Source organism: Vespula vulgaris, chromosome 4 (genome assembly GCF_905475345.1).
Source record: "Vespula vulgaris chromosome 4, iyVesVulg1.1, whole genome shotgun sequence".
Classification (NCBI taxonomy): Eukaryota; Metazoa; Arthropoda; class Insecta; order Hymenoptera; family Vespidae; genus Vespula; species Vespula vulgaris.
In genome coordinates this window covers 5,094,473-5,122,363 of record NC_066589.1, presented here as the reverse complement: position 1 = coordinate 5,122,363, position 27,891 = coordinate 5,094,473, and the positions used below count along the sequence as shown (strand labels likewise).

General features: G+C 35.7%; 1 protein-coding gene across 3 annotated transcripts in view; it reads right to left on the bottom strand.

The window, feature by feature from the left end:
• Positions 1–27,891, bottom strand: part of LOC127063248 (mannosyl-oligosaccharide alpha-1,2-mannosidase IA-like) — a 205,951-nt gene that overhangs the window by 46,671 nt on the left and 131,389 nt on the right. Inside the window, exon 4 of one of the 3 annotated variants that reach the window (XM_050992738.1) lies at positions 10,767–10,873. The exons of the other annotated variants lie outside the window; for them this stretch is intronic. Within the exon in view, the coding sequence (XP_050848695.1) occupies positions 10,767–10,873 (107 nt within the window). The remainder of the gene's footprint in view (positions 1–10,766; positions 10,874–27,891) is intronic. 3 annotated transcript variants of the gene reach the window in all.

Here is a 27,891-nt window from a genome sequence, read left to right as displayed (position 1 = left end):
CTCTCTCTCTCTCTCTCCCTCTCTCTCTCCCTCTCTTTCTCTGTGTCTATCCCTTTCTAGCTTTCGAAAAGAGATGGCTATGTTGTTGCCTTTTTAATTAACGACGAAACGAAATTACGGAAATTTCTTTCCTTTTTCTTTCATCTTTCTTTTTAATTTTTATTTTTATCTCCTTCCCATCATTCACCAGATCGATACGTTCTTGTATTTATTTTGAAAAAAAAAAGAAAAGAAACGAAGAAATAATAATTAATCAACGAATCCAGGAAATTGATCAAAGAAAACACCGTTACGTTTCTCTCGTCTTAAGAAAAATATTCCGAGACGAATCGGTCAAATCATCACTGTGATACAATTTTAACGTAATAAACGTTTAACAAGTCAAAGTTAGCTTCCTCCCTTTTCGAATCCTGCTGTGTTAGGATCGGTAATTAATTATTGCTCGAGTAACAACGATCCTCTCTCCTCGTCATTGACGAGCCACGTAAGCGACGGTAGAACTCCGGTGTAAACCACCTCGCCACCCTTCACCTTCACCCTTCCTTCTACCTTCTCATCCACATCCACATCTACAGTAACGTGAACGTTCACGTTCACATCAACATTAACAACATCAACATCCTCATCCTCATTCACATCTACTACATATACTACATCCACATTCACATACTCATCCTCGGTCGTCGTTGCAAGTCATCAGGAGTGACTCGGTTCGTTCGTATTCTCTGTGTGGTCCCTCGGTGGCCAACGTTACGACGAGAAAACGAGATCCCACGGATTGCTTCGGCACACAACGTCGCATTATCGCCGTCTCGGTTCGTTGCTCTCCTTTCGTTCCTTCCTCTTCGTTCTTCGGCCGATGATCTCTTCGACCCATGCTGCGTGTCCTCGATCTTTTGAATATCGCCGATAACTTTTTAATGTCATCCACTTTTCGACTCAGTTTTACTTTTTCCTTCTTTTTTCTTCTTCTTCTTAATCTCTCTCTCTTTCTCTCTGTCTGTCTGTCTGTCTGTCTGTCTATCTATCTATCTTTTTCTCTGTTTTATTTCATTTAGATATTCCTCTTTCCTTTGCTTTCTTTCTTTCGTTTCCATTTCTCTACTTTGTTAAAAAGTAATTAAGGAAAAAGAACGAAAGAGATAATGAAATCTTTTCTTATCCACGAATCATTCAAAAATTTCCTCTTTGTCTTCGATCGTCCTTTCGTTTAAGCTGTTACTCCCGAGACGGTAAGAAATCGCTGACTGGAAACGCGTTTCTTGCTAATAAGTCTGGAAGTTAGTTGCATTGTCGTAAATTTCATTTTTTCCGGCCCACCTCCCCCACTCCGCTCGTCCTCACTCCACCTCGTCCGTTCCATCCCCTCTACCCAAGAAACTTTTCTCTTTTCCCTTTTAATCGTGACGAATAAACGAACCTGACGATTGAGTATATAATAAAAAAAAAAGAAAAGAAAAAAAAGAAAAACCCACAAAAAAGGAGAAGAAGAAAGAAAAAAAAAACAAGAAAAAGAAGAGAAAGAACAATATATCGTTTGATTTTATATTCAGCTCGGTCGATAGTCGTAAGTTATCGTTTAATAATCAAAAGTTACAAGTTATACTTAAATCATGACTTAGTTTTCAATGATCGATGATGATATTAAGATACTAATAGGAAAAACTCGTAGATTCTGGATAGCTACGCCAATGGAAGAGACCTGACGCTCCCGCTGAGTGACTGACAAGATGTTTCCCTTCGTCTCCCTTTCTTTGCGAAGCACCTTCAACTCTCTCTCTCTCTCTCTCTCTCTCTTTCTCTCTTCTTATCCTCTCTCGTACTCTCTTTCTACCGACTCTTACCTCTCTGCAACGGCATGGCGCTCTCCTTTTTTTGCCACGCTTGTCTTCATCCTTTCTTCGCTTTGCCACTCAATATGCTGGCGGACTCACTTATTTAGGGCCGCCCATAAAAGAACAATGATGTCGTACTTTGTCAGAGAGCCCGGGGCTTACTTAATTGAGTCGAATCTGGGAAGAAGACGCGCGAGCTTTTTTGTCACGGTGGCGCCCAGCGAGGCCACCCTTTTAACCCCCTCCCTCTCAAACACACACACACGCACAACCACCCCCACTCCCACCCACCGTCATCCCTTCTACTCCCACCTATTTCTCTTTCTTCCTCTCTTTCTCTATCACCACAAACTCACTCATCTCTCGATCACGATGATGTATGTACATAGAGGAACAAATGCGAGAGAATGACTTTTACAGTGCCGTAAGTGACGTTTATTAAGGTGTCTTTTCTGACTGAGTCAAGACAGACAGAGAGAGAGAGAGAGAGAGAGAGAGAGAGAGAGAGAGAGAGAGAGAGAGAGAGAGAGAGAGAGAGAGAGAGAGAGAGAGAGAGAGAGAGAGAAAGAGAGAAAGAGAGAGAGAGTCCTTTTACGAGATTGTTTCCATTTGTCAACTTCCAAACTGGGATGTAGTAGAGTCGTCCCTCCAGAAGCTGCCTCTGGGCTTTTGCACGGAAGAACTCGCTGGGATCGACGATGCTACCTTTCGTTTCCTTCTCCTCCTCCCTCTTCCTTCTCTTCTTCTTCTTCTTCTTCTTCTTCTTCTTCTTCTTCTGCTATTTCTTCTACTACTTCATCTTCTTCTTCTTCTTGTTCTGCTTCTTCTTCTTCTTCTTTTTCTTCTTTTTCTTCCCAGATAATGAGATCAGCAAGATGTTCATTATAGAACAAGTGGCACTCTTTCTTCTTTGAACTCGCGGAGCTTTCAAACGACACGTTGATCGTTAGTATTTGAATCCAATCATCCTGCCAATTATTTCTGATCGGTCTGACATGAAGCAGTTAGTTGGGGAGAATAGTCAGCAAAGGTGTTCGTTAGATTTCCTACTTGAAGATGATCTTCAAACGTAGTGATCTTCATCGATAGTTTTCTATCGTGTAAAAAGAAGGAAGAAGGAAGAAAGGGAAAGAGAAAAAAAGGAAGAAGAAGAAAAAAAAAAGAAGAAAAAGAGGAAGAGGAAGAAGACGAAAGGGAAGTGATCGAATCGATGCGATATTTCGTTGGATACATTGGCATTCGGCTGAGTAAAGAAGAATTCTAGGATCGTGTATGAAAGAAAGAGAGAGAAACAGAAAGAGAAAGAGAGAAGGTACTAGCTCGAAGGCACAAGGGGTTTCCTTGGAAAGTCTCGATGAACGGAGCACAGTATTTCATTTAATTTTGAAGCCGTATCCAAGACCAATGTGCACTGGCAAATACGGAGAGAAACGGTTGGGAAAAGGAGCCGAGTCACCAATACGACCTACCGCCTAGCCCTTTTCCGATTGCCAAGTCAAATTACTCGGCTCGTTTCCTCCTTAACAATTTTCATCTCTTTCTTTTTTTGTTTCTTCATTCTTTCTTTCTTGCTTTTTCTTCGTGATGCTATCTTTTCGAAAACAAGAGTACCTACTACCCATTGCGGATTTCAAATAAAGAGACGCTCAAGTTTTTTTATTACGTTGTAAAGAAAAACCTAAAAAAGAACGAAGCAATGCTTCCAACGAAAAAGAAGAAGAAGAAGAAGAAGTAGAGAAGGTATAGTAAGACAACAATTAGCAATCAGTTTAGAAAAGGACAACTGAGAGTAGACACTAACTGGGACATGTTTACCGGGTCAGTTAAAAAAAGGTGAAACGTCAGAGTTTTACTTCGGTACCACGGCGAACCACGGAAACTGAACAACCATGATTTATGTAGACGCGTGGGAATACGAGCTAGAAATGGGAATAACGTTAGTCGCGTATGAAGGAGAGGGAGGAGCAGGGAGAGAGACGGAGAAGGAGGAAGGAGGAGAGGGAGAAGGGGTGGTAGAAATAGGAGAGAGAGGATGGGAAACGAGAACGAATAGATCACGATTATCCAACGACAATGTTGACCTCGCGAAGACGTATGGTAAATAATATAACAACAACTACCATCACCCAATCCAACCTAAACCGAACTAACCCAACCCAACTCCCCTCTCTCCCCCTCTTCCCCCCTTCATAGCGCTTTTCTACACTCTACTTCGTATTCTCCAAGTACGTGGAGGAAATTCGACGTAGGTGGAGGATTCCTTATCGTTCTCGTTGATCCTCCTTCCGTAAGAATAGATGGAAAATGATATTCGAGGTTTAGCAGTACTACCGTGACGAAAAAGATACTTAGCATGATAAAATTTGAAAGTATAAAGATCGCTTTGTTATTCGAAAATAATATTTCTACGTTGAGTTTCTGGTAAAATGTATTTATGGTGTAAGTACGTATGAAACATGTCCCGAAAGATATGTTTAATTTAACCGAGAAACCAGAGAGATAGGTGAGACAGGGTGGAAAGTTTTATTTTTTCTACACTTCGTCTCTCTCTTCTTCCCCTTCTCCTACTCCTGGGATATCAAACTTTCTTCTATCTCTTTTATTCCTTTCTTCTTCCTTTTTATTTATTTTTTTTTTCTTCTTTTTCATCCCATCATCCATCTCATTTCGATATGAAATACTTCACTTGTCCGTGAATACACTAGAATCTCCATATCTATTTGGATAGGAAGTTTCTATTGTAACTCACTTTACGACACGGATCATAGAAAGCAATCGGATTAGTTTCCTGATAGACGAGTAGTCCAGCTGACACACAGGAGAGCAATCGGATGAACTCCTCACATCAGAGATGTGAGTTCGTTCGATGCCGTTGACCGAAAGCATCGTTCCTAAAAGTGGCCATCGACTCGATTCGGCAGCCTCCCCTTTTTCGTTTTCATCTTCCAATGGGACCGTTGCCAGCAGCGTGCAATAATGCGAAAGTTACTGCAATCTCCTCGGGAGACGTTCTCCGGCACGATAAATCCTGGACGGAAAGTACGGCTGAGCTCGCGTAAAGAGTAAAAGAAGAAAAAGAAGAAGAAGAAGGAGAGGAGAGGAGAGGAGAGAGGAGAAGAGAGAGGAGAAGAGAAGAGGAAGAGAGGAAAAGAAGAAGAAGAAGAAGAAGAAGAAGAAGATTCTAAGGAGAGAATCCCCGATCCTCCCACGGGCTCCTTTACTCTTTAAGGTGGGAACTCTTTCGGGAAAGAACGACCACAAAAAGGGAGACCTCGGATATCTTCTAACGGATTACCTTCATTTTATCTATCTATCTATCTATCTTATCTCTATCTAGCTTCTCTTTTATTTTCTCATAGACTTTCTCCTTCCATCTCTATCTTTCTTTTCGTAAAAAAATGTGTGTTATTAATTTAACAGAAAAGAATGTGTATATATATATATCTTTTATATAAAAAAAGTATATATATATATATATATATATATATATATATAATATGAAAATATAAATATATATATATATATATATATATATATATATATATAGATTCTTTTTGTATAAAAAAAAATATATATATGCATGATGTATTCTTTCTCTATAAAAAAAGATGTATATATCTTTCGATATAAAAAGAAATATTTATACATATTTCGATCCTTTTATTCGAAAATTATTCAAAGTCTATTACTCGGGTGTCTTCACGACATTATCGTACGATCGTAAAATATTTCATCAAAGTTTGATCGTAATGTTCGTTGGTATTGTGTGCTACGATGTCGTAACTAACGTCATTGTGTCGAAAGTCGAAAAAGCGATGACGTCATTTCAAAGAGAAAAGAAAGATAAAGCGATAGAGAGGAAAGAGAGAGAGAGAGAGAGGAAGAAAAAAGTATTTACGTTCGTTGAAGGTGCAAGATGAAGTTGGACTTTGTCGATGATCGGTCACGACGGCAATCAGGACTAAGCTTCCTGCGGTGTCAGAGCCTTCATAGCTGCATTGGGAGTTCATCCTAGTTCACAGAACAACTATACAAACGATCGAAGTTCGTGAACTCGACGACTAGAGAGACTATCCTCTTGAAGATTATCTCGTGCGACCACCGTCGTAAATTCTTGCGATTATTATTATACCGTGATTAGCCTTTTATCGTTTAGGAAACTCGATCTCCTTGTTATTATTTACAAAAAAAAAAGAGAGAAAAGGAAAAAAAAACATAAAAAGAGGAAAAGAAAAGAACAAAAAATAAAATTATAGCTCGTCGAAACGTTTTAAGTGAGTTAATCTTTTGGAATGTCTTTTGGAATTCGATGATATAGATATCAGAATGATTAAGAGATACCATTTAAATTGTTTATGAAGTCGAATTAATTTACATGTTCGATCGTAACGAGTCTTGTATGGATCTCGTGATAAATCATCAGATCAAAATTTACATATTGAGTAAATCTACAACGTAAGCAATTGTTCGTTGTTCGTTATAGCAAAGAGCAAATGGATGAAGAGAACGACTTTAGTTCTCTTCGAATCGATCCCTCGAACCTTCCAATTAATTAAGGGACAGTAGGGCTTTCGAAAGAGAGCGATCGAATTCGGTTAGATCAGCGTGTATAATGAATCGGGCAGTTGTTTCGAGGTATGTATAATCAAGTAGAGCAAAGTTAACGACTGGATCGTGAATCTTCGGAAGGATCTTGGATCCTGTCGAGAACATCAACGTTACCAATTCCCTTCAGTGCCCTTTGTTACGATCGATTCTTCCTTCCTTCCTGTACAGTGGTCTACGTCTAAACGAAGTTTCACGACTTTGCACACACGCTACACATCTCATGGGAGATTATCTCCTGATGATTACGACCCAAGAGATTCGATCTTTCAACACCATGTATCTAAATACATACATATATATATATATATACACATATGCATGTACGTATGTATATCAACCTCACTTCCTATTGATCCTGTTAATCAGAAATTTTTATTCAATTCGTTCGAATTGTTCAAAATCGTGAGTAAGTTTACAAAGAGGAAGAACATTCATTCGACTATATACCTACTAGGTATGTAAGTTATCGCACTCGGAGAAGAAGAAGAAGAAGAAGAAGAAGAAGAAGAAGGGGACAAAAAAGAGGAAGAAAAAAAAAGAGAAAAAGAAATAAAGAAAGAAAGAAAGAAAGAAAGAAAGAAAGAAGTAAAAGGAACGATCACGAAATCCTGCTCGCTTCGACACGGACTGCTCCTACCTCAGGATCTAGATCTCGCGAGAGCCCGTGGCGAGATATCCTCGTGAGAGATTATCTTCGCGATCCCGAGTCTCTATTATGATTCAACTGACAAGCTATTTGTAGTCCTCGAGGGAAGACTCTTCGGGCAGAACGTTCTCTTTTCTTCCCTCTTTTACTACATGAACACAGAGATAGAAAGAAAGAGAAAGAAAGAGACAGAGAAAGAGAAACACATACACAGAGAGAGAGAGAGAGAGAGAGAGAGAGAGAGAGAAAGAGATTGTAGAAGAGTGAGGACACGAACTCGTCCCTCTTTTCTTCCTTTCGCTTCCTCACGTTGCCGTTGCCCCATCTTTCGAGAAGAGAGGGACAAGGGGAAGAGTCTGGGGCACATTTTTACCACGAGCACGAGAATCACGAGCGGCGGACCACGCGAGAAAAGGACCGCGGGATACAGAAAGAAAGAGATAGAGAGAAAAACAGAAAGAGAGAGAAAGAGAGAGAGTCTTTCGAGCAGAGATGCCGACTCGATATCTTCTCCTTCAGCACGAACCCTGCACTCCGACGTGCGCGGCATTTGTGATTTGTGACCGATGCGTCTCTTAACCAGGACCCGTGTGTGATCATCCAACAGTTTCATGTATACATATCTCTCGATCCATGAATACTTTCTCAAGGTCGGACGAAGTTTCGACTAATTTCGTCATGTATTGCATTATTCCTGTTCGATCCTACCAGAGACGTCCTTACATTATTCTTCTTCTTTTCCCGCTTTTTTCAGTTTTCAAATATTTATTTCTTAATTGGACAGGAGAAAAATCGTTTTTCCTTTTTCTTCTTTTTTTCGATAACCTAACTAAGCATTGATCTTTCGATCAGAGTTGACAAAAATAAATTCGCGGGTGATGCTGGTGATAGAGGATGGGTAGTGATCAAGGTAAAATCAAAAAATGTGGAAAAGAATTAGATTTCTTCTTTTTTTTGTTTTTGTTTTCTTTTGGAAACACTGCCAACTAGAGGAGAGAATGTTCGAGGAATAGCAGACGTGCTGTGTTTTGTGGAAGTATTCGCTTCACATCGGAAAGAGAGACAGCTTTGAGAAATACCCGACAACGTTATCGGCGCACACCAGGAGTTAGACTGGACGGCAAAAGAACGGCGAATATCGTTGGACTCCTAGGAACCTTCGATCCATCATCGTGCGACTGCGACGTCGAAACTAACAGATCTTTGGATCCCGACTGTTGCAGGAAAGTGACTCATAAATATATATATATATATATATATATATATATATATATATATATATATATATCTTTGTCGTCCTCGAACCCCCCTCGGAGACGGAGTCACTTTTAATACGACGGCACGCGTTTCTCTTTCGACTTCTCTGACCGTACCAAAAGAAGGGTTAACTCGACGATCATCGATTAAAGAAAAAAAAGAGAAAAAAGAAATCGTTCCTTTGCTAACACATTTATCCTTATCCATGAGTTATCTCGTTAAAATTCGTTTGGCGAATACCTTCGCAATTATTCATTAGCGAACATATATATATATATAAAACGAAGTTTACTTGGACCAACGATACCAACGAGTAGTAGAGGAAAGTTTGTTCGCAATCAGATAAGTGATTCGATCTTGATCATGTACCAGGTTATTCTAGTCCGGTTATCCCAGTGCTCCGTTGAATACACATTAACTTGGTTACCTAAGAAACATAATCGAATAATACGTTATCCAACTTGGCTTGTTGATTTCGAACTAATCAATTTCGATGTTACTTCATACGAACGATCACCAGAAGTTTTTGCTTGCTTTCGTATTATTAAATATCATTCTGTTATAACGTTCTTAAAATCATTGTTAAAAATCGACGGTGAGATGAGAAAAGAAAAGGTAAAAAGGAAAAGAAAGAAAAAAGAAAAAGAAAAAAAAAGGGGCAAAATGCAAGTATTCGAAGATCAACAATCTTCTTATAAGTGTCTACCGTTGCCTCTAACATTTCCTATTCAGCTAGTCGTTGCTGTCCTCCGATGCACGCTGTGTGTTTACTGCCAGATGGGATTTGTGGCCTTTGCGTGATGTATCGCAATGCCCTGCCGCCCTCTCCCTTCCCCCTTTCACCCTTCCCCGTTCACCGTTCGCCATTCGCCAGAGTTGCCCGCTGAGTTCACCAAAAGGGATTCCGAAACTCCAACAGAGAAGTCGACAATGTGAAGGAGAAAGAGAAAGAGAAAGAGAGAGAGAGAGAGAGAGTCAGAGAGAGGAAAATAGAGATAGAGTGTATACGTATGTGTGTGTGTGAGAGAGAGAGAGAGAGAGAAAGTTTAGTTTATCCAGGATCGTAAACTTCTATACCACTCCCTTATAGATTATAGAAAATGTTCTACGATTCGTTTCCGTGTTAAGACGAGATCGATCATTATACGATTCACGATCATCTATCTGATATTTGTAACCCCATTTTCAATAGACATCAACCATAACATCTGTCAATAGTTATTCGATTTAGAAGATGAAAACTCGTTCGACATCATATTATCCGTTCGTGACCTGAACTCGAAAATAACTTGGTTAAAAAGACCTCTATCTTAAATTTCCATGGTATCAAATTAATGTCATCATTTTCGAACAGTTTATTGGTCGATAGTTGATTCAATAAGTCGATCATATCGATTCAATCTTGGAAAGTGTATTTAAGGAAAGTGGATTCCCCTTTGGGACGATAGTTATTAGATTTTTGGATGATTTCTAATTCAAGTGTTTTCTTTTTAATCGTCCCTTCAAAGTACAAATTCGTTTTGAGCTTGACTCGTACGAAAAAAAAGAAGAAAATAAAAAACAAAAAAAGAAAAAAGAAAGAAGATAACATTCTGGAAATGATTAAAAAGGATTTCTTTTTCTTTCTCCTTCCTTAAAACAAGGTTAACAATCATTACTGAATATCGGTCGTATTAGAGCGCAGAGAAAAGAAAAGAAAAATAAAGAAAAGAAGCTAAAAATAAAAGTAAATACTAAATATTCTAATGGCGTAATAATCAATTTCAAATAGAGCTTCTTTCATTTCTTTTCTTTTTCTTTCTATCTTTCTTTTTTCTTTTTTCTTTTTGTAGGATTAATTATCACTTCGCCCCGATGTTAATTACTTCCCTTGGAGGATGATATCGGCCACCGAAAGAGAAACCGCTTGTTGCGTAGGAAACAAAACAAAGAAAAAAAAGAAAGAGAGAGAGAGAGAGAGAGAGAGAGAGAGAGAGAGAGAGAGAAAGAGAGAGAAAGAAGGAAGAAGATAGCCGGGACACTAGCGGCTAGGATCCATTAGGATGAAGAAGACAAGAAAATTCATTCGTGCATCAACGCTAAAGCCAACAGTAAACACCGTGCCGTCGACGACGGTGCATCGAGGTCACCGGTGAAAAGCCGCTTTTCATAGGGAAGAGTATTAACGTGTTTCTTCTCGACGCCATAAAGGAGCGCCGACAAAATTCGTCCGACTAAACGAAACCGTGGACATATCAAGATTTTTCTATTTTTCTTCTCTCTCTTTCTTTCCTCAAAAAAAGAAAAAAAAAAGAAAGAAAAACCAGAACGAAAAAATAAGACGCAGTTGGAGGGAGAAAAAACAAAAAACAAAATAAAAAGAAAAATTAAAAGATTCACCCCCATCGATTAAAAGTTAATACGAAAATTGGTTTACTTACAAAGTGCGATCATCATCTGCCATTTCGATAATCTCGCTTCTTTTAGAGAGAATAGAAGGAGAAGAAAGACAAAAAAAAACACAAGCACGCGCGACGAAGAGACTCACCTGAAACAAAAAAAAAAAAGAATAGATTAAAGAAAAAGAAAAGCCTTGTTGAAATTCGTTTAAGATTCATTGGTCCTGTGGCGAAGGACTTTTCTACTTCCACTTTCTTTCTTTCTTTCTTTCTTTCTTTCTTTCTTCCTTCCTTCCTTTCTGTTACCTTTTGCTTCTTTTATAAGGAAGGAAACGAGCTCAACGTACCATTTCTATGCACCAACTGGAGAACCTTAAGGTGAACTTCAAACTCGATGTCTTTCGTATAACGGCTTCATTATACGACATCGACGATCTTTTCGAGTGCACGAACTGGATTTCAAGAAGCCGGCCTAGCCTTTTTCGTAATTTCAGGACATCGTTTTGAGAAAATTGTGAAGAAAAAAAGAAAAGAAGAAAAAAGAAAAGAAGAAAAAAGAAAAGAGAGGAAAAAGAAAAAAAGCGACCGTTGAAAAGGATGTCGAAGAGGAAAAATGATTCGTGAGGTGAGGATAAGGGAGGTTAACGAGAACAAGAAAAAGAAACATACCGGAAGTTTCTAGTTTCTCACGTTGTTTTCAGTTTCTTTGCATCTGATAACATCGTTTCCTGTTTATGAATGTGATAGAGGAGAATATTGAAAGTAGAGAAGGCATATACATATATATATGTATATAGTCATTACGGTTTGCTTAAGAGATTCGCAAAAACCGGTTCCTTGATGATATCTAATTACATGCCTATCTCTCTATCTAACTGTCTAATTACGATTTGTTTCTCTTTCTTCTTCTTTTCTTGTTTTTTTTTGTATCTTCTCAAGAGAATTCGAAAAAGTTGGAGGAAGGAGCTATATATCAAGGGTAAAGCAACCACTCGAAATCCTGTTTCATGGATACCAGACCGAGATAGATACGCATCGACTCGTACCTTTGCGATGAGGTTGAATAAAGAGAAAGACAGATAGATAGATAGATAGAGAAAAAGAGAGAGAGAGAGAGAGAGAGAGAGAGAGAGAAAGAATGATAAAAAGAGCTAGAGAGAGAAAAAGAGAGGGGAGTGGTTCGATTACTTCTTTCAAACTGATGGAGAGCAAGGTGAGAAGAACAAGAAGGAGAGAGAATAGACTAAAAAAGTGGAAGAAAAAGAAAAGATGTTTAATGGGTAGCCGCGAAACGACTCTGGTACGTCGATCGATAAAAGTGCCCACTTTATTTTCCAACGAGCGAGGTATGGGTACGAATAGAGAGAGAGAGAGAGAAAGAGAGAGGGAGAGAAGTATATCTACCCTCTTCGATCTTTTTCTGCACAGTTGGAGAAAATCTAGGGTTGAAATTTTCTATAATTCTCCGATATACATAAATATATCTTGAGCACTATTTAACATTATTCGTCTGGGACCGATCTTTAATCTTTTAGGATCGAGCAAACGGAGCGTTATACGAATCGTTCTTCGAAATAATTAGATCGTTTTAAGTTTAAACCCTTTGAAAAATTACTTACAAAGATTTATCAGTGTCGTGACGGTCATTTTGAAGAACTAACTTTATTAACTATCGATATAGATTTATATATATATATATATAATATGTTGATGGATTTCTTTTACTGATCGTTCACTTTAGAGAAACGAAATTGTTCGCCATTTCGAATAACGAGGATAATAATATTTCAATAAGAACTATCAGACAATAAATTCGCGATAATGGCGGAAAACGATATTTATTCATCATATTCGATAAAGGATCTTCGTATTTTAATAAAAAGTACCGGTTCTCCAAAATGGACGACGACATTGTTCGCCATTTTCAAGAAACGGTGATCCCATGAAATAATCACATACGTGAATATATTTAATTGTGGTAATCGTTTAAAACACAGTGATCGCAGGAACTATGTCCCTGAGGACGAGAACGATGTTCCGATTGCCGCCGTGACAAATTCATTCTTGTTCGCATGGTTCCGTTGCTTGCAGCATCGAAATCCTGCCCAGTGGTTTTCGATACGCGTCGAGGATGCACGATCAAATTTCCCTTTCTCTCTCTCTCTCTCTTTCCCTCTCTCTATCTCTATCTATCTTCGTCTCTGTCTATCTCTTTTCTCTTGTACGTTCGGAAAGAGGAAGCACGCGGAGCTGGCCGACATCATTTCCGGTGTGCCACAGCGTTTAACTTCCGCTACGGTGTATCACTGCGTCATCGTCCCTATCGAGCTCGTGGCCAATGGAATTTTCGAATCGCGTTGCCTATATACCTGGTGTCCTTTCTTTAACAATTTTCAAAAGATTCTTTTGTCGTTCTCATTAAAAAAATTAAAATATTGATCGATTTACTTTCCTAATCGATTTTTCCTAATCAATGGAATGTTCGTATCTCTTGTTGCTTATATATGTATATATATGTTGCTTATATATATATATATGTACTTGGTGTTCTTTATTTTACAATTTGTACATCCTCGTTATATTCGTTCGTATCATTAAACTTTCGCATCATTAAGTCCTTATTGAATTCTTGATTAGCGGAACTTTCAAAGTGATCCATGTTGTCTATATACATACCCTTTCTTTTACATTCTTATTATTCTCATCAGATCATTAATAGATCATCTTCGAATCCAGTTCTCCTCGATCGAGTTAATAAGTCAATGAATTTCTCAAAATCTCTTCTAGATAATGTAACCACTGTTCTAAATTTGACGATTTTCACACTCCAGTTATTCTCATTGGATCATTAATTAATAGTACGTCTTTGATCTACTTGAGTTACAATCTCGAATTTTCCTTGACATAACTCTCAAAGTGAAACGGTTAAGTACGTTCTTATTTCTTATTCGAAGGTGCGAAACGAGGGCAAACGAATATTTATCAAGATGATAAACGATCACAGTTTTCCGGCAGGATCTCTCATTGAATAAGAACGCCGTTAAGATTTATCGTCATGGAAGGTGGTAGTAGCTATTCTTTATAGACCCTTCGATCACTCGTAAACTCGAACGACGCAGCGTAGCGATTTTCGAAGCCGATTTCGACTTTTCCCTCGATCCTTACGAGTTTTACACACATACACGTACGTACATACAGATATATACACACATACTCTCTCTCTCTCTCTCTCTCTCTCTCTCTCTCTCTCTGTGTCTCTTTCTTTTTCTGTCCCTTTCTTTCTTTCTTTCCCACAATCTTTTCGCGCGTATTTATGGCGAACAAACTCCCGATGGAGACCTCCTAGAGACGAACGGAAATAAAACGCGGTCGCGTGGAAGCGAACGATGCCGTGGCAAAATGCCAGAAAAAAGGAAAGCTTACCCACCTTTTTTCGACCCTCGATAAATCATCTTAAATATGTATGAATGTCTCTCTACGTACTTTTGGGGATTCTATTCATTTTATAGAAAAAGAAAAAAGAAAGAAAGAAAGAAAAATCGACTAACTTGTTCGAATATTTTTTGTCGTATTAAATATTGAAAATATTTTTTCAATATTGATCGTTTCTCGTCAATGACGAGCAAAAATATTTGATTCTAATATTAAAAAAAAAAAAAAAAAAAGAAAAAAGAAAAGAAAAGAAAACTTTGCCTTTGAATATAATAAAAATTTGATTGATAAAAAATTGATAGGTGATTCTGTTAATCCGATCATCGATTTAATACGATCGAAAAATAATAAAAAAAGGAAAAGAAATTAAGAATAATGAGAAAACAGAACGTGTTCGATAATTTGTAACAAAAAAAAAATATACGTATAGGAAATAAATTCAATTTGTTACGTAAAAAATATTGCAATTCGATCGATACGATTTCATAATAAATCATATTGAAAAAAATAGTCGAACTAACTGAATAGAAATTCTTTGAAAAAAAAGAGAGAGAGAGAGAGAGAAATATATAGAAAAGGATAGGAGAAAAAAAAGAGAAAAAAAAACAGAAATATTATCGAAACTCGTTATCGAGCATGTTTTCTCCATACCTCACTAAAACGCTCCGCACGAATTTTGTCGGTTTGTGCGAATTAAGCGAAATTTATAGACAACGCTCGTTCTGGGAGCTTCATTAGAACGAAACAATCGAAAATTGTGCGTTTCTGTGGATAGCCATGATTCGTATTCTGCGTACTGTTTTCCCAAATCCATTAACGCTTTAGAAACAGATGAGACCGTGGCATATGGGGGCCAATACTGATTCCCCTTTGTGTTTCTCATTATTGAATATATCAAGAAAGAAAATCAATTATTTCTGTAGGCTTATCTAAACTCTTGTTTAATTTATTGTTCGATATTATAGTTTCGTTGGTTTCACAAATTTTACGTCATTAAATTATTCTTTAGAAACTAAAAATTTCTTTTTTCCCAATTATAATAAAATACATTATAAGTATATTGGTATTATAATAAATTGTTATTACTTTAATAGGAGATAAAGTCACTTATAAAAAGTATAATATATCTAAATCATCTTTTTCAGTACTAATGAGAAATATTAGAGGAAATTAATTAGATAAAAATATTCTGTAAGTATACAAATCTTTTAATACATTTTTTTTTTTTTAACAGACAAAAATATATATCTTAAAATATTTGTTTATTAAATATACAAAGAAGGTAAATAAGATGATATGTATATATTTAATATAGAAAATATGTATATATTTAGAAAATATCAGTTATCTAGTCCCGAAAAATTCTTTAGCAAGACGAGAAATGTAAATTTTTAAGCGTGGCGACAGTCTAGTCTACGACGAAGATAAATTCATCTGGATAGCACACACCCGTTCAATAACGATCGCTCGACTCGGAACATTATCGGAAGATCGAGAAACGATACTCGGTAAAACATTCGAATCGAATCATCAGTCATCGTGGAATCTCGTGGAGATAGACATGCGTTTCATGCTCAAGACGGGACATCATTTTTCAATATTGATATCGATGAATCCATTCGTATGGGTAATATTAAAACCAATGCGATTACTTTTACGAGCTGATTTGGTTGAACTTTAATAATAGCAAGCAAATTTGTTAATCTAAACAATTAGACTATCGTCTTCAAAAAAAAAAAAAACGTTAGATATATTTTTTATTAAAAAGAAAAATATACTATACTTCAAATGTGTTCGAAAAGAAGGATTTCAATAAAATTATATATATACACGTCTATGCTGCATTTAGAAATAAATTTTGATAAATACATATATAAATTTTAATAAACATATATTTTTGTTAGTGTCCTTTCTTAGCAAATTCTGATAAGATTCTTTTCAAAACAATCATTGCAAAAAAAAAAAGAAAGAAAGAAGGAAAATAAAAAAAAAATTAAATAAAACAAAACCCACTTCGACAGATCTGTTTGATCAACTTAAATAAAATATCACGTCAGAGACGTGACTTATAGCCCGAACGGTTAAATCAGAAAATACCTACGTTATCGATTGTTATATCCAAAAATTATGATGACCGTGCATCAGACCCGATATTCATATTTAATGAGACAAATCGTGTCAATTGACTGCAACAACTTTCTACTTTTCAATGTGTGTTTCGCTTAAAAAATTAATTCTCGTCCTAAAAAGAGGATAAACGAAGAGAAAGAAAAAAAGAAAAAGAAAAATAGAGCGACCTGGGAAGATTAAAGAAAGAAAGAGAAAGAGAAAAAGAGAGCAAAAAATAATTTATGATCGCGTTCCTTCATAAAAGAGAAAGGTCTATCGAAATATAAAAGCTCGATCGATGAATATTGCGTAGGAAAAGAAAGCAAATGTAAAAAGAAAATAGTTGGTGGGAAGTGAAAGAGTCAGAAGGGGTGGTAGCGAGGTAGAAAGGGGTAGAAAAAAGAGAGATCCAATTAAGCAGTGATATAAACGTAAGGTAGTACGATAAACACACGTTCACGGTACTCTCTCTCTTTTTCTCTCCCTCTCTCGTACGTGCTTAACAGAAATATGACGGGTTTCGAAGGGACACGCGAACATTCTCGTTCCTCCTGTCGCCCTCCCGTTGAGATTTCAACGTCATCCTCAACGTTTGTTCGCGAACACGATCGCATTAATCGTGACGTGCACGCACGGGATTTGGCAATCCACGATAAACACGCTTTCTATCGGTTTTTTCCCTTTTTTTTTCTTTTCTTCCTTTTTTTTCCCTCTTTTTTCGTCTCTCTTTTTACGAGCTCATTCGTCTCTATCTCTTTCTCTTTGTCACTATATATATATATATATATCCTTTTCTTTTTTTGTATAAAAAATGCAGTTTTTTCCCTGTTAACGATAATTATTTTCTATCGATTAAATGTTTTATTTATATTTAAAGAGAATTAAATGAATAAAATGGGAAAGATTTGCAATTCTTTTTTTTTATGGATTCGTCTATATCCTTCCTTTCTCTTTTTTTTTTTTTTTTATAATATCGAAAATGTGGTTAACATTTAGATAGAGAGAGCTGTTTGTCAATAAAAATTATTGTTCTGATCGATTTGAATTTTTATTCGTGTTAGGTTGTAATGAAAAAAAAAGAAAAACAAAAAAAATTGTTTCATCTCTCTTAACATATCTACCTTTATTTCTCTCTCTCTCTCTCTCTCTCTCTCTCTATCTTTTTATTACATCAAAAATATGATGAACAGTTTAATTTCTTTTCAATACAATTCTTCTCTAACAAGTACATATATTTTATTCGTGTTTAAATGTAACGAAAAAAGAAAAGAAAATTTTTGATCTCCCTTTATATATCCATATTTCTTTTTCTTCCTCTTTCTCTCTCTCTCTCTCTCTCTCTCTCTCTCTCTCTCTCTCTCTCTCTCTTTCTCTCTTTGTCTTTTTATCATATCAAGAACATGACATCAAGAACGTTGAACAGTCCAATTATTTTGTAATAAAATTCTTTTCTATTAATTAAATATATTTCATTCGTGTTTAAAGGTAACAAAAAAGAAAAGAAAATGCTTGATCTCCCTTTACATATATATATATATATATATATATATATATGTAAAAAGATATATATATATATATATATATATATATATATATATATATATATCTTTTTACCATATCAAATAATTTCGAATGAAATCATTTTCTGTCGAATGAAATATTTAATTGTTAAAGTTAAAAGAATATATATATATATATATATATATATATATATATATATATATATACGAAAGACAAAGAAAATGGTTAGAGTTTCAATGTCGTTACTAATTGGCTTGCGAAGAAATGAAAAAAAAAAAGAAAGGAAAAAAGAAAACAAAAACCTTCTGAATCCTAGAATCGAACAGGGATCATCGCATACATCACACTGTGCACGTATGTGTGTGTGTGTATGTACACACGCGCGTATATATAGAAAAATCTGCGAACTTAATTTCGTTTGGTGTGAGACTCGTAAGCCAGCTAAATCCGCGGCACGACGCCCATGGGAAATTAAGAGGGATGATTGATACACGTAAAAAGAGAAATTAAGGGGCTGCTACCGTTTTCCTTCGTTCGACCTTAACACATAACGTGCTAACTCGGCCAGAGCAAGAAAATCTTCTCTTAGCGATAAGAACGTACGAGCACTGTGCGTTACGACAAAACGAAACGAAACAAACTGAAATGAAATGAAATGAAATGAAATGAAATGAAATGAAATGAAATGAGTGCTCTTAGCCAACATTCTTTCACACTTTTTACACTTATCTTTCAATCCTTTTCATTTTTTCTTTGTTTGTTTGTTTATTTTTTTTTTTCTCTAATTTAAAGGCAAATATTACACATTTGTTACTTCTATTAATATTAAGAGAAAGGTCGATCATCTTAAATTTGTCTAATTTTTTTTTATTCGAATATATATATATATATATATATGTACTTCTAAATATTGATATTCGATATATAATATATATATAGATATATAATTAATTTCGATTTACCTAACAAGAAAGATACGACATCTACTCGAGAAATATTAATACCAGTAGGGAGAACGAATTTAGTGAATTACGTTGGAGATTATGCGGCCGTGTTATACATCATGCATGCAAATCATTGGAAAATTCATTTAATATTTAACGACGGTTAGTGCTATATGTGTTTCTATGCGTTTGTGTGCTTGAAAATCGAGATAACTTAAAATATCTCACGATCTTCTATCTGCCGATGGATTAAAGAAGTGAAATGTAAAAGAAAAAAAAGAAAAAGAAGGGAATATATATATATATATATATATATATATATATATATATATATAAAAGAATAGAGAATGTAAAGATCCATGCTTCTCGATCGTGTCTGCTGATTTTTCGATATGCATACAAGCGTAAAGAGATCAATGAGAAGAGGTTGGGTTGGCTTTTCTAAAAGCTTTTCTTTCTTCGTAGAAGTGTCGTTCAGATTACGGACGAAGCATACTCCACGTTGGATCTCTCTTCTATTCTCTTTCTACTTGCACCTAGCGAATAATGGAGCGAAGAAAGACTTGGAGTATATATGGATAGGGTTGGAAGAGAAAGAGATACATCAGAAAGAAAAAGAGAGAAAGAGAGAGAGAGAGAGAAAGAAAAATAGAGAAAAAGGAAAAAAGAAAGAGACAGAGAGACAGAGAGAACGCTAGAGTAAAAGAGGAATAGAGGACGCCAGAGTTCAGCATTGATGCTGATAGGAACTATCTCACGTATTAAAAGTCCCGGTGCTATTTATAGCGTGTTTCCGATCGATCACCGGCAACTGAATTCAACGTCGACTTCGTGTCTAATCGAAGACTGGATGAAACGATTAATCGAAAGGCAGATATCCGGTGATTCGATATCACCGATCGGAAAGGACGTAAACAGGATTATTGTATTAGAACAAAACGGATTCTACTATTCTAAGTGGAAATCTAGATCTTATAGATCTTGTAGATAAATTAAAAGGAAAAGAAAAAGCTAATGTAAATTATATAAAGGATATCATGAAAATAACTATTATACTTATATCGAAAAATAATAGGAATTAAGAAAAATTGGATTAGAAAAAGATGGTTGTATGTCTAGATCAAAGGGAGTAACACGAAAAAATTAATTTATACGTTTGTTCAATATCGTAGCGACCATTAGTATTTCTATAGAAGTGAGAACGATGAATTAATTTTCGGAAAACACTTTCCCTCAGAATTTGAGATGTTACTTTTTGAATTGCATCGATAATACAATTTCGAAGTTCGACTACACAACTAATTCTTCTATTAGACCTAATGAAATCTCGGATAAAAGTAAATCTAATGATGATAAATCAGATAAACGTGCTATTCGTTAATCCACTTATCGTCCATGATCAATACCACATTTAAAAAAAAAAAAAGAAAAAGAACATCTGTCAAGATAATCACGTACATTTATTAAATAATGGCAATGATGAATGATTTATAAATTAAACAAAATTTCGAAATATCGATTGACTCCGTTTTTTTATCCTTTTTCTTTCCATCAAACACACAAATTTGCATCTAAAAAAATATAGAGTATAAAAAAACAAAAACAAAAAGAAATTAAAAAATTAAGAAACCATCCGATATCATCGAAAGAAACAGTGAACTTTTGAGACACCCTGTACTAACTTCTTTGATCGATCAAAGTTCTGTAGGACTTATAAGAAATAATAAGATCGGAAATACGTATACGATGCTTCTCTCTCTCTCTCTCTGTCTCTCTCTCTCTCTCTCTCTCTCTCTCTCTCTCTCTCTTTACAAGGAAAAGAATACTACGTGAGAAATCATGCAAAATATTTTATAGCAGGTAAAAGCATCGGCGTTGTTCTTCTATCTACGAGGGGTTGCTAAAGCGGCTGTTAAAAGAAACATAGTCGAAGAACGATCTCTCGTTTTCCTTCTTTCTTCATCCCCTCTTTGTTTTCTTTTCACCCTTCACTCCACCTTCTGTCTTTCAGTTTTTCTTTCTCTCTCTCTCTCTCTCTCTCTCTCTCTCTCTCTCTCTCTCACTCTCTCTCTTTCTCCTTCTTTCTCTTTCTCTTTCTCTTTCTCTTTCTCTCTACACTTTTTCCTTTCTTCTTCTGTCGCTTTTGTAAACGCGTGCCAGCTCGGGATCGTTTCGCTTGAATATTTCCGAGACACCGAGCATAAAGCTATAACGAGCTCCACGAAAACTCTTATATCCATGTTGGATATATAAAGTCCTTGGTAAGAAAAATGACAAGTAATATAATATAACGTTGATGAATATGCTACGTTGCTCTGGACATCTCCATTTTCCAACGGGATAATATCTCAATTGGGTAACACTTTCATGAACAGAAATAATAACATATTATTATCCTTTCCTTAAAGACAAATGTTTCCATGTATGGAAAGAAACGGGCATGTAAATATGTACACACTTTATGTGTTCTATTTCTGATTCTAAATATACCTAGGTATGAAATTTTTACAATATCTCATGGCGAATATCTGCCAATATCTGTCTATTTTCAATGTCGAACATCGTCCATTTTTACTGAGCGATCTAAAAATCATCGTAAAAGGCATCGATCGATCTCCATACAAATTCCAAATATAGATTTTTGAATATATCTAATACATGTGTATTTACTATAATTTAAATCATTTAATTCGTTAATGAACGTCTGTACTTATTTTTACTCATTTTATATTAATTCGAATCGAATTAATTGATTGTTACTTGTATCTTCGAGTAGCTTAGAAAGTGAAAGAAGAAAAAAAGATGATAGAAAATACAAAATACAAAATACAAAAAAAAAAAGAAAGAAAGAAATAAGTACTTATGAAGAAAAGGAGTTGACTCTTGACAAAATCGAACGATTTAATCGGGTTGAGAACGCCAGCTGGTGGGGCCAGACGGGTCTCTTGGATGCTTTTGGAAGGAGGATGTCGATTAAATTCCAAGGAAAGAACGTGCAGGTAGTCTCTATCTCTCTATCTCTCTTTATCTCTCTTTCTGTCTCTTTCATGGATGGCTGGACCAAAAGAGAGAGAGAGAGAGAGAGAGCAAGAGAAAGATAGAAAGAGTTAGCCATATAGAGCTAAATCATTTTATCATTTTACACGACTGTAGAGGGAGCAACCGAGAAAGAAGAGAGTCAGAGTAGTAGTAGTAATAGTACTGATGGTTAGAAGCGTGAGAGGGTAGCTGAAAGTGGGTGGTGGGGTTGGAAAAGGGTTTTGATGAAAAAGGAAAGAATGAGAGTGTAAAATGTTGGAGACTATAAAACTCTTTCGGTGTTGAAAGTTATGCCCATTAAGGATTAATAAAGCACTGAGGTGGAAAAGAGCCAAGATGACGGTTACTTTGCTTTTCCCTTTTCCCAAGAGAAAGAGTGAGAAAGAGAGAGAGAGAAAAAGAGAGAGGGAGAAAGAGACAGGGAGAGAGAGATACAGTAAAGGAAAACGAATGAAAAGTGGGAGTAAGATTTGAGCCGCTTGGCGAATTTCCAGACACGAATTTATTTATCTTTTACACGTTAACGGCTCTGCGGATTGTGAGCTTTGATGCTTCTCAACAATTTCCAAACTCATTTGTATACCTGGTTACATCTTATTCTAAAGACTCTGGACTTAAGCGCGTTAAACATTAAAGATGAGAATTCGTGGAAACGTGCTTTTAGTAAAACGTAAAATTTCGAACAAATTTTTTCTGTGAAAAAAAAAAAAGAGAAAGAAAATTAGTAGAAGAAACGAATCGGTCGATCACGTTGCGTTGAAAAAGGTGGAAAAGTTTCGTTATTAAAACGTAGATACGAAATTTTGTCGACGTTAATTAAATTTTGTGTTACGTTCGATTACTAAGGTCTCGTAAAAAAAAAAAAGAAGGAATCGTTGAAGATAATGAGAAAAATTTAAGACGATAAAAGTGGGATCGATTGAACAGAATATCAACTCGATCGGAAATAAAATTACTTGATTCAAACAGCAACAGTAATATACTGTAACTGTTAATACTTTAATAGATCCGTTAATGGATTTAATCGACTCATAGTAATTATTTTTCATTAGATACGTATTAACAATATGGACTAACGTTAAGTGTTTCGAATAATACGTAGAGATAGGTATATGGTGATTCTCGGTACGAATCAGATCTAACAGGAAACATGCTTTTGCACTTTGGATTATATTCCCAGAGCAGATCGTTGATTGTCATTTTGCATATACCGATCAATAATGTATGCCGATTGTTAATTCCGCATCAGAATTATCGGCTCGTGCTAACGAACGTTTCCGAATGAGAATTGGATCGAAGTTAACTCTACGATCGAATCTGATAAAATAATCATCTCATATATATATATACATATATATATATATCAACGATTATCTACGTATGTAGGTAGTAGATACTTATCGATACTATTGCTAGATTTTTTATATCAATTCTGACAAAAAAAAAATGAAACAAATATCAACGGATAGGATAATATAATATAATATTTACCGAAAAACATGTTATTCCATGTTTACGAAATTTCTTTAGATTCGCCAATGTATGGATCGAACGAATGTACTGCCTAAACGTTTAACCGATGCCCTCGATCCAGGATATTTATGAGACGAATCTCCGGATTGTAGAGGGTTGAAGTGGAATGGGCCATCCTTCACAAAGGCTTCATATTTTTCCGACGATCGTCTTGCATAAATCAAGGGAGTAAAATCAATTTCGCGTTTTCCACGAAGCACCAGAGGGCTGCCGTTATTTGCTAGGCACGATTTTCAAAGGTTTGTGTGTGTACAAGTTTGTGAATGTATGTATGTATGTGTGAGAAAGAGAGAGAGAGAGAGAGAGAGAGAGAGAGAGAGAGAGTTAGGCAACGCGATGTTAGACCGTACACGAGGAGTTGAATACACCGTCGTTCACCGTAATGGCGGCGTACCGCTATAAGGAGGCTGTTCTCTTACGATGAACGTGCTGGCCCTGGGCCACGCTAAGATAGATCTCCGTTCCGTGACGTGTTTGTCGAGTCGCGTGACGTACCGAGCAGCATCCATTACTTTATGAACCCTTTGCTTGTATAGGTACGTACAACCTTCGTGCGAGGAAAAGGAACGAATCTTCGTTGCATCAACATTGGACCTTCCATTCCATCCTTGGTATCCCCTTATTTCCATCGGCTGCCAATGGCTAGTAGATCGATTTATTTCACTTTGAAATTCTCTCTCTCTCTCTCTCTCTCTTTCTCTCTGTCTCTTTTTCTCTCGTGCGCCTGCCTGTTAGTATCTTGGGAAACGAGACTGATGAAATTGATTGACCCACGATTCGACATAGAAATTATCGTTCGTTAGACGTAACTACGTTGCAACTCGCGATCATACAGTTTAACCCATGGAAACATATCATAAGGTCTAATCAAATAATGATACAGAATGTCTAATTGAAACTTGAGTTTACGTTACTTGCTGGATACTATATAGATATACGTAAATACATAGAATATATTTCGTTATAATCGATAATTCTTATAATCCGGGGATGAGATACAAATAGAAGACATAAATAATGTTTTTTTGTTTTCTTTTCTTTTCTTTTCTTTTCTTTTCACAACGAATCAGATATCTTTTGTTCGGTATTAATCGTTTTCGCTAATCGATATAACAAGAACCCAAGGGAAAACGTGTTGTAAACCGTAAAGTCGTTCATTTTCCTGCCTTCACGATAACGGAGATATCGTGAGAAGTTTGTTCGGAGTCACATATCCATGGAAACTATCACACATACTTACCAACACTAGTATCCAACGCGTTCGTGCGATCGTAGAAGGCAGATCTACGATGGTACGCTAGCGGCAGGAGTCTCGGTCCATAAGCGTTAGCTATCGGAGTTCCCATTAACCTCGATGGCTACGAAGGAACTCCTTCGAGTATCTTTTTTCTTCGATCTAACACCTTTCACAGGAAGAACCTTGTTTGTTGTTGTCATTTAGGCTACCCCAAGAGACTTTATTCTTTACTTTGATTAATCAGACTAGATTACGCAGACTTTATCGTCTACGATCTTTTCTCTCTTTTTTTCCTTCTTTCCTTATTTTTTATTATCTTCATTTCTATAGATCAAAAATAAAATATATGTATATGTATATATATATCCTTTTCTTTTTTTCATTTGTCTAAGTAGTTGATCGATAAATGGGTAAGTAAAAAGAAAGAAAAAGACAAAGAAAAATTTATCAAACAGAAAATAATTCACACTCGTTGTCTATTTCTACTTTATTCGATTGGTACGATACATACGGATAAACGACGACACCGTTCTAAGTGAGAAAGAGAGAGAGGGAGAGAGAAATCTAAAGGAGGTATCGAGATGTGGATCGAGAAAGAGAACCAAAGCAAACTCGAAGATCCTCGTCCCGCGATATCGTTGGGTCACGAACCCCGACGCCTATTTGTTATTGTAATCTGCATCACTATGGATGAGACACGGATAATGGGCTCTTCGGATTTGCTGGGTCAACCTCGAGAAGGGAAAAACGAATCCGTGGTCATGGCACTTTCTGAGTACACGTAGATATCCATGTATGTACATACATAATACGTAAATGCATGTCTATATACGTTTTGTATCGATATTCAAATACAAGTGTTTTCTTTTCTATTTTTTCTTCTTCTTTTCTTTTCTTTTTTTTTTTTTTTATTTATCTTTTTTTCTCAGAGAAATTATGATCGAGAAAAGAAAGAAGGAAGAAGAGGAAAAAAAGAAAGAATGAACGATAATCGTAAAACTTTGTTTATCAAATTTTATAAGAATTACTATTGGTTCTTACGATATGATTTCGTAGGAATTGAAAACGCTTAACGATTTCGTTAAATTCATAATCCAGGGTAGTTCACGAACGGCCATAAATTTCCCTGTTCATAATGCACGCTATAATTTCCTTCTTCTTCACAGTCCGATACACAAAGAATCGAATTGCATTTTGAGGCTTGCCCGTGCGTGAGTTACGAGAAAGGAAAATCAATTGCCTTAGGGTAGAAGGATATAACTAGGGAACCACAGGACATGGGTCGACGAGTATTGCAAACGCGTATTGTCGGCGTCTTACCGAGTACGATGAAGCTGCACATCTATTTCATTTCAATGGAACTTCTCTTATCATAAATCATGATTTATTGCCAACAGGTATATATGTACGTTCATGTACATATATATCTGTATATATAGTTGTATATATATATATATATATATATATATAGATGTATGTATATATATATATATATATATATATGTATATTGAATTCGCAGTACCAATTCGATATCATACACGAACACGTCGACGAAGATTACTCGAGCTACTGACTACCTTTCGATACCCTCAGGGATATGAGAAGCTTCTAACTTCCGCGTACGTTTAATCGAAATCTTTTCTTTTTATCGTAGATATTTTCTTTACCATGTGAAACATTCGAGTATCGAAGTATCCTCGATCGTAGACCTCATGTCTGCTAGGGTTAACAAGTAAATTGTATATATCTTAATGGAAGTTGTACTTTTTGTAATTACATGTTTAAAATAAATACAAGAAAGTAATGATTATTATATGTATATATATATATATATATATATATATATATATATGTATTAAAAAAAATGATAATTATATAATGATATCTATTATAATATAATTGATATAATATAAATTGATCTAGATATAAATTTCTTATATATTCAGATCGATATTTTAATTTTAAAGTTGAATCGAACGATCAATCAATGTTTATAGATAATGTTAAGTAATATTTATAAATGCTCGACGAATCGTAACTTCTCGGAAGATGTTTCTTTAATTAATATTACAAGAGATGAATTTTTTTTTAATCAAAAGTAAATTCGTTCAAAGACACGTGCCCCGTCTCGAGGATCGACTCCAATTAAGGCTTTCCAATCTTTTACGAGGAAAGAAATCGATTATAGGACGATAGCTTCGGGGAGTCGATTCACGTACTTAAATTCACGATTCTACGGGGATACGGAATTAAACGTCTCGATTGGACTCGTTACTTTCTAAGGTCGTTCAGCTTCGAGGATCAAATGCTGTTTCTCTTGAAGAGGGACAACGAATCCTCTGGTTTACGCGAGCACCAAAATTAGCGCCAGTGAAATACGTTCCTTTCGAATCTTCTCTTGTCTCTCTTTCTCTCTCTCTTTCCCTCTCTGTTTCTCTCGTTTCTTTTTTCTCTCTTTCCTCGTGTTTTACGATTGAATAGGCACAAAATGAGAATTCCAAGATTCCTAAAGGAGAATAGAAATCGACTTCTAGAGGATATTGCAATCCTTTCAAACCTAATGAATATGTAACTAACAATCACGATCTTCAATCACATGATTTTTTTTTTTTTTAATACTTGTTCGATGTACAAAAAAAAGCTAGCAATAAAAAAAAGTTAAAAATTGATAACCAATTTTTAATTTTAATTAAGATAGTATACACATATTGAATCGCAATCTTTTGGATTCGTTTGATATATAAAAAAAGAAATATCAGAAATAACTAACTTTTATCACGATTAATTCAATTATTATGAAATCAATAAAATCTTTCTATAATAATGAATTATAAAAGTCTCGATCGTTGAACACAAAAAGGAAGAATTTCATTCGAAATAAAGTATTTCTTTAAGGCAGAAGGCTAAGAAAATATCATTCCGTCTTAGTGAAGGATTTAAGAAGGGTCGATTTGATATCAAGGGATAAAGAGAAGGTAGTATATAGCTCGATGGAAGCTCATAGTGAATTCGAGAGTGGCGAAGGGACGATACGAAAGTAATACGTTCCCTCAGCTTGCATTTTCTCTTTCATATATACGTATGTAGTACCTAGTACGTACCTATCTATCTACCTATCTACCTATCTACCTACCTACTAGAAGGGCTACCGAGTTTTGAGGATTCCGATATCTTCCATTTCATTTCCAATCGAGATATCCCAATAAGAGAAGTTCCTGCTTTCCGAATAAGCAAGTCGTCGTCGTCGTCGTCGTCGTCTTCGTCCTCGCACCATGCCAGTGAGCTTCTCTCAATGTTCATAGTAAAGTCGAAAAGCATGGATAAAAGAAGGGAAATATCTAGAAATACTAT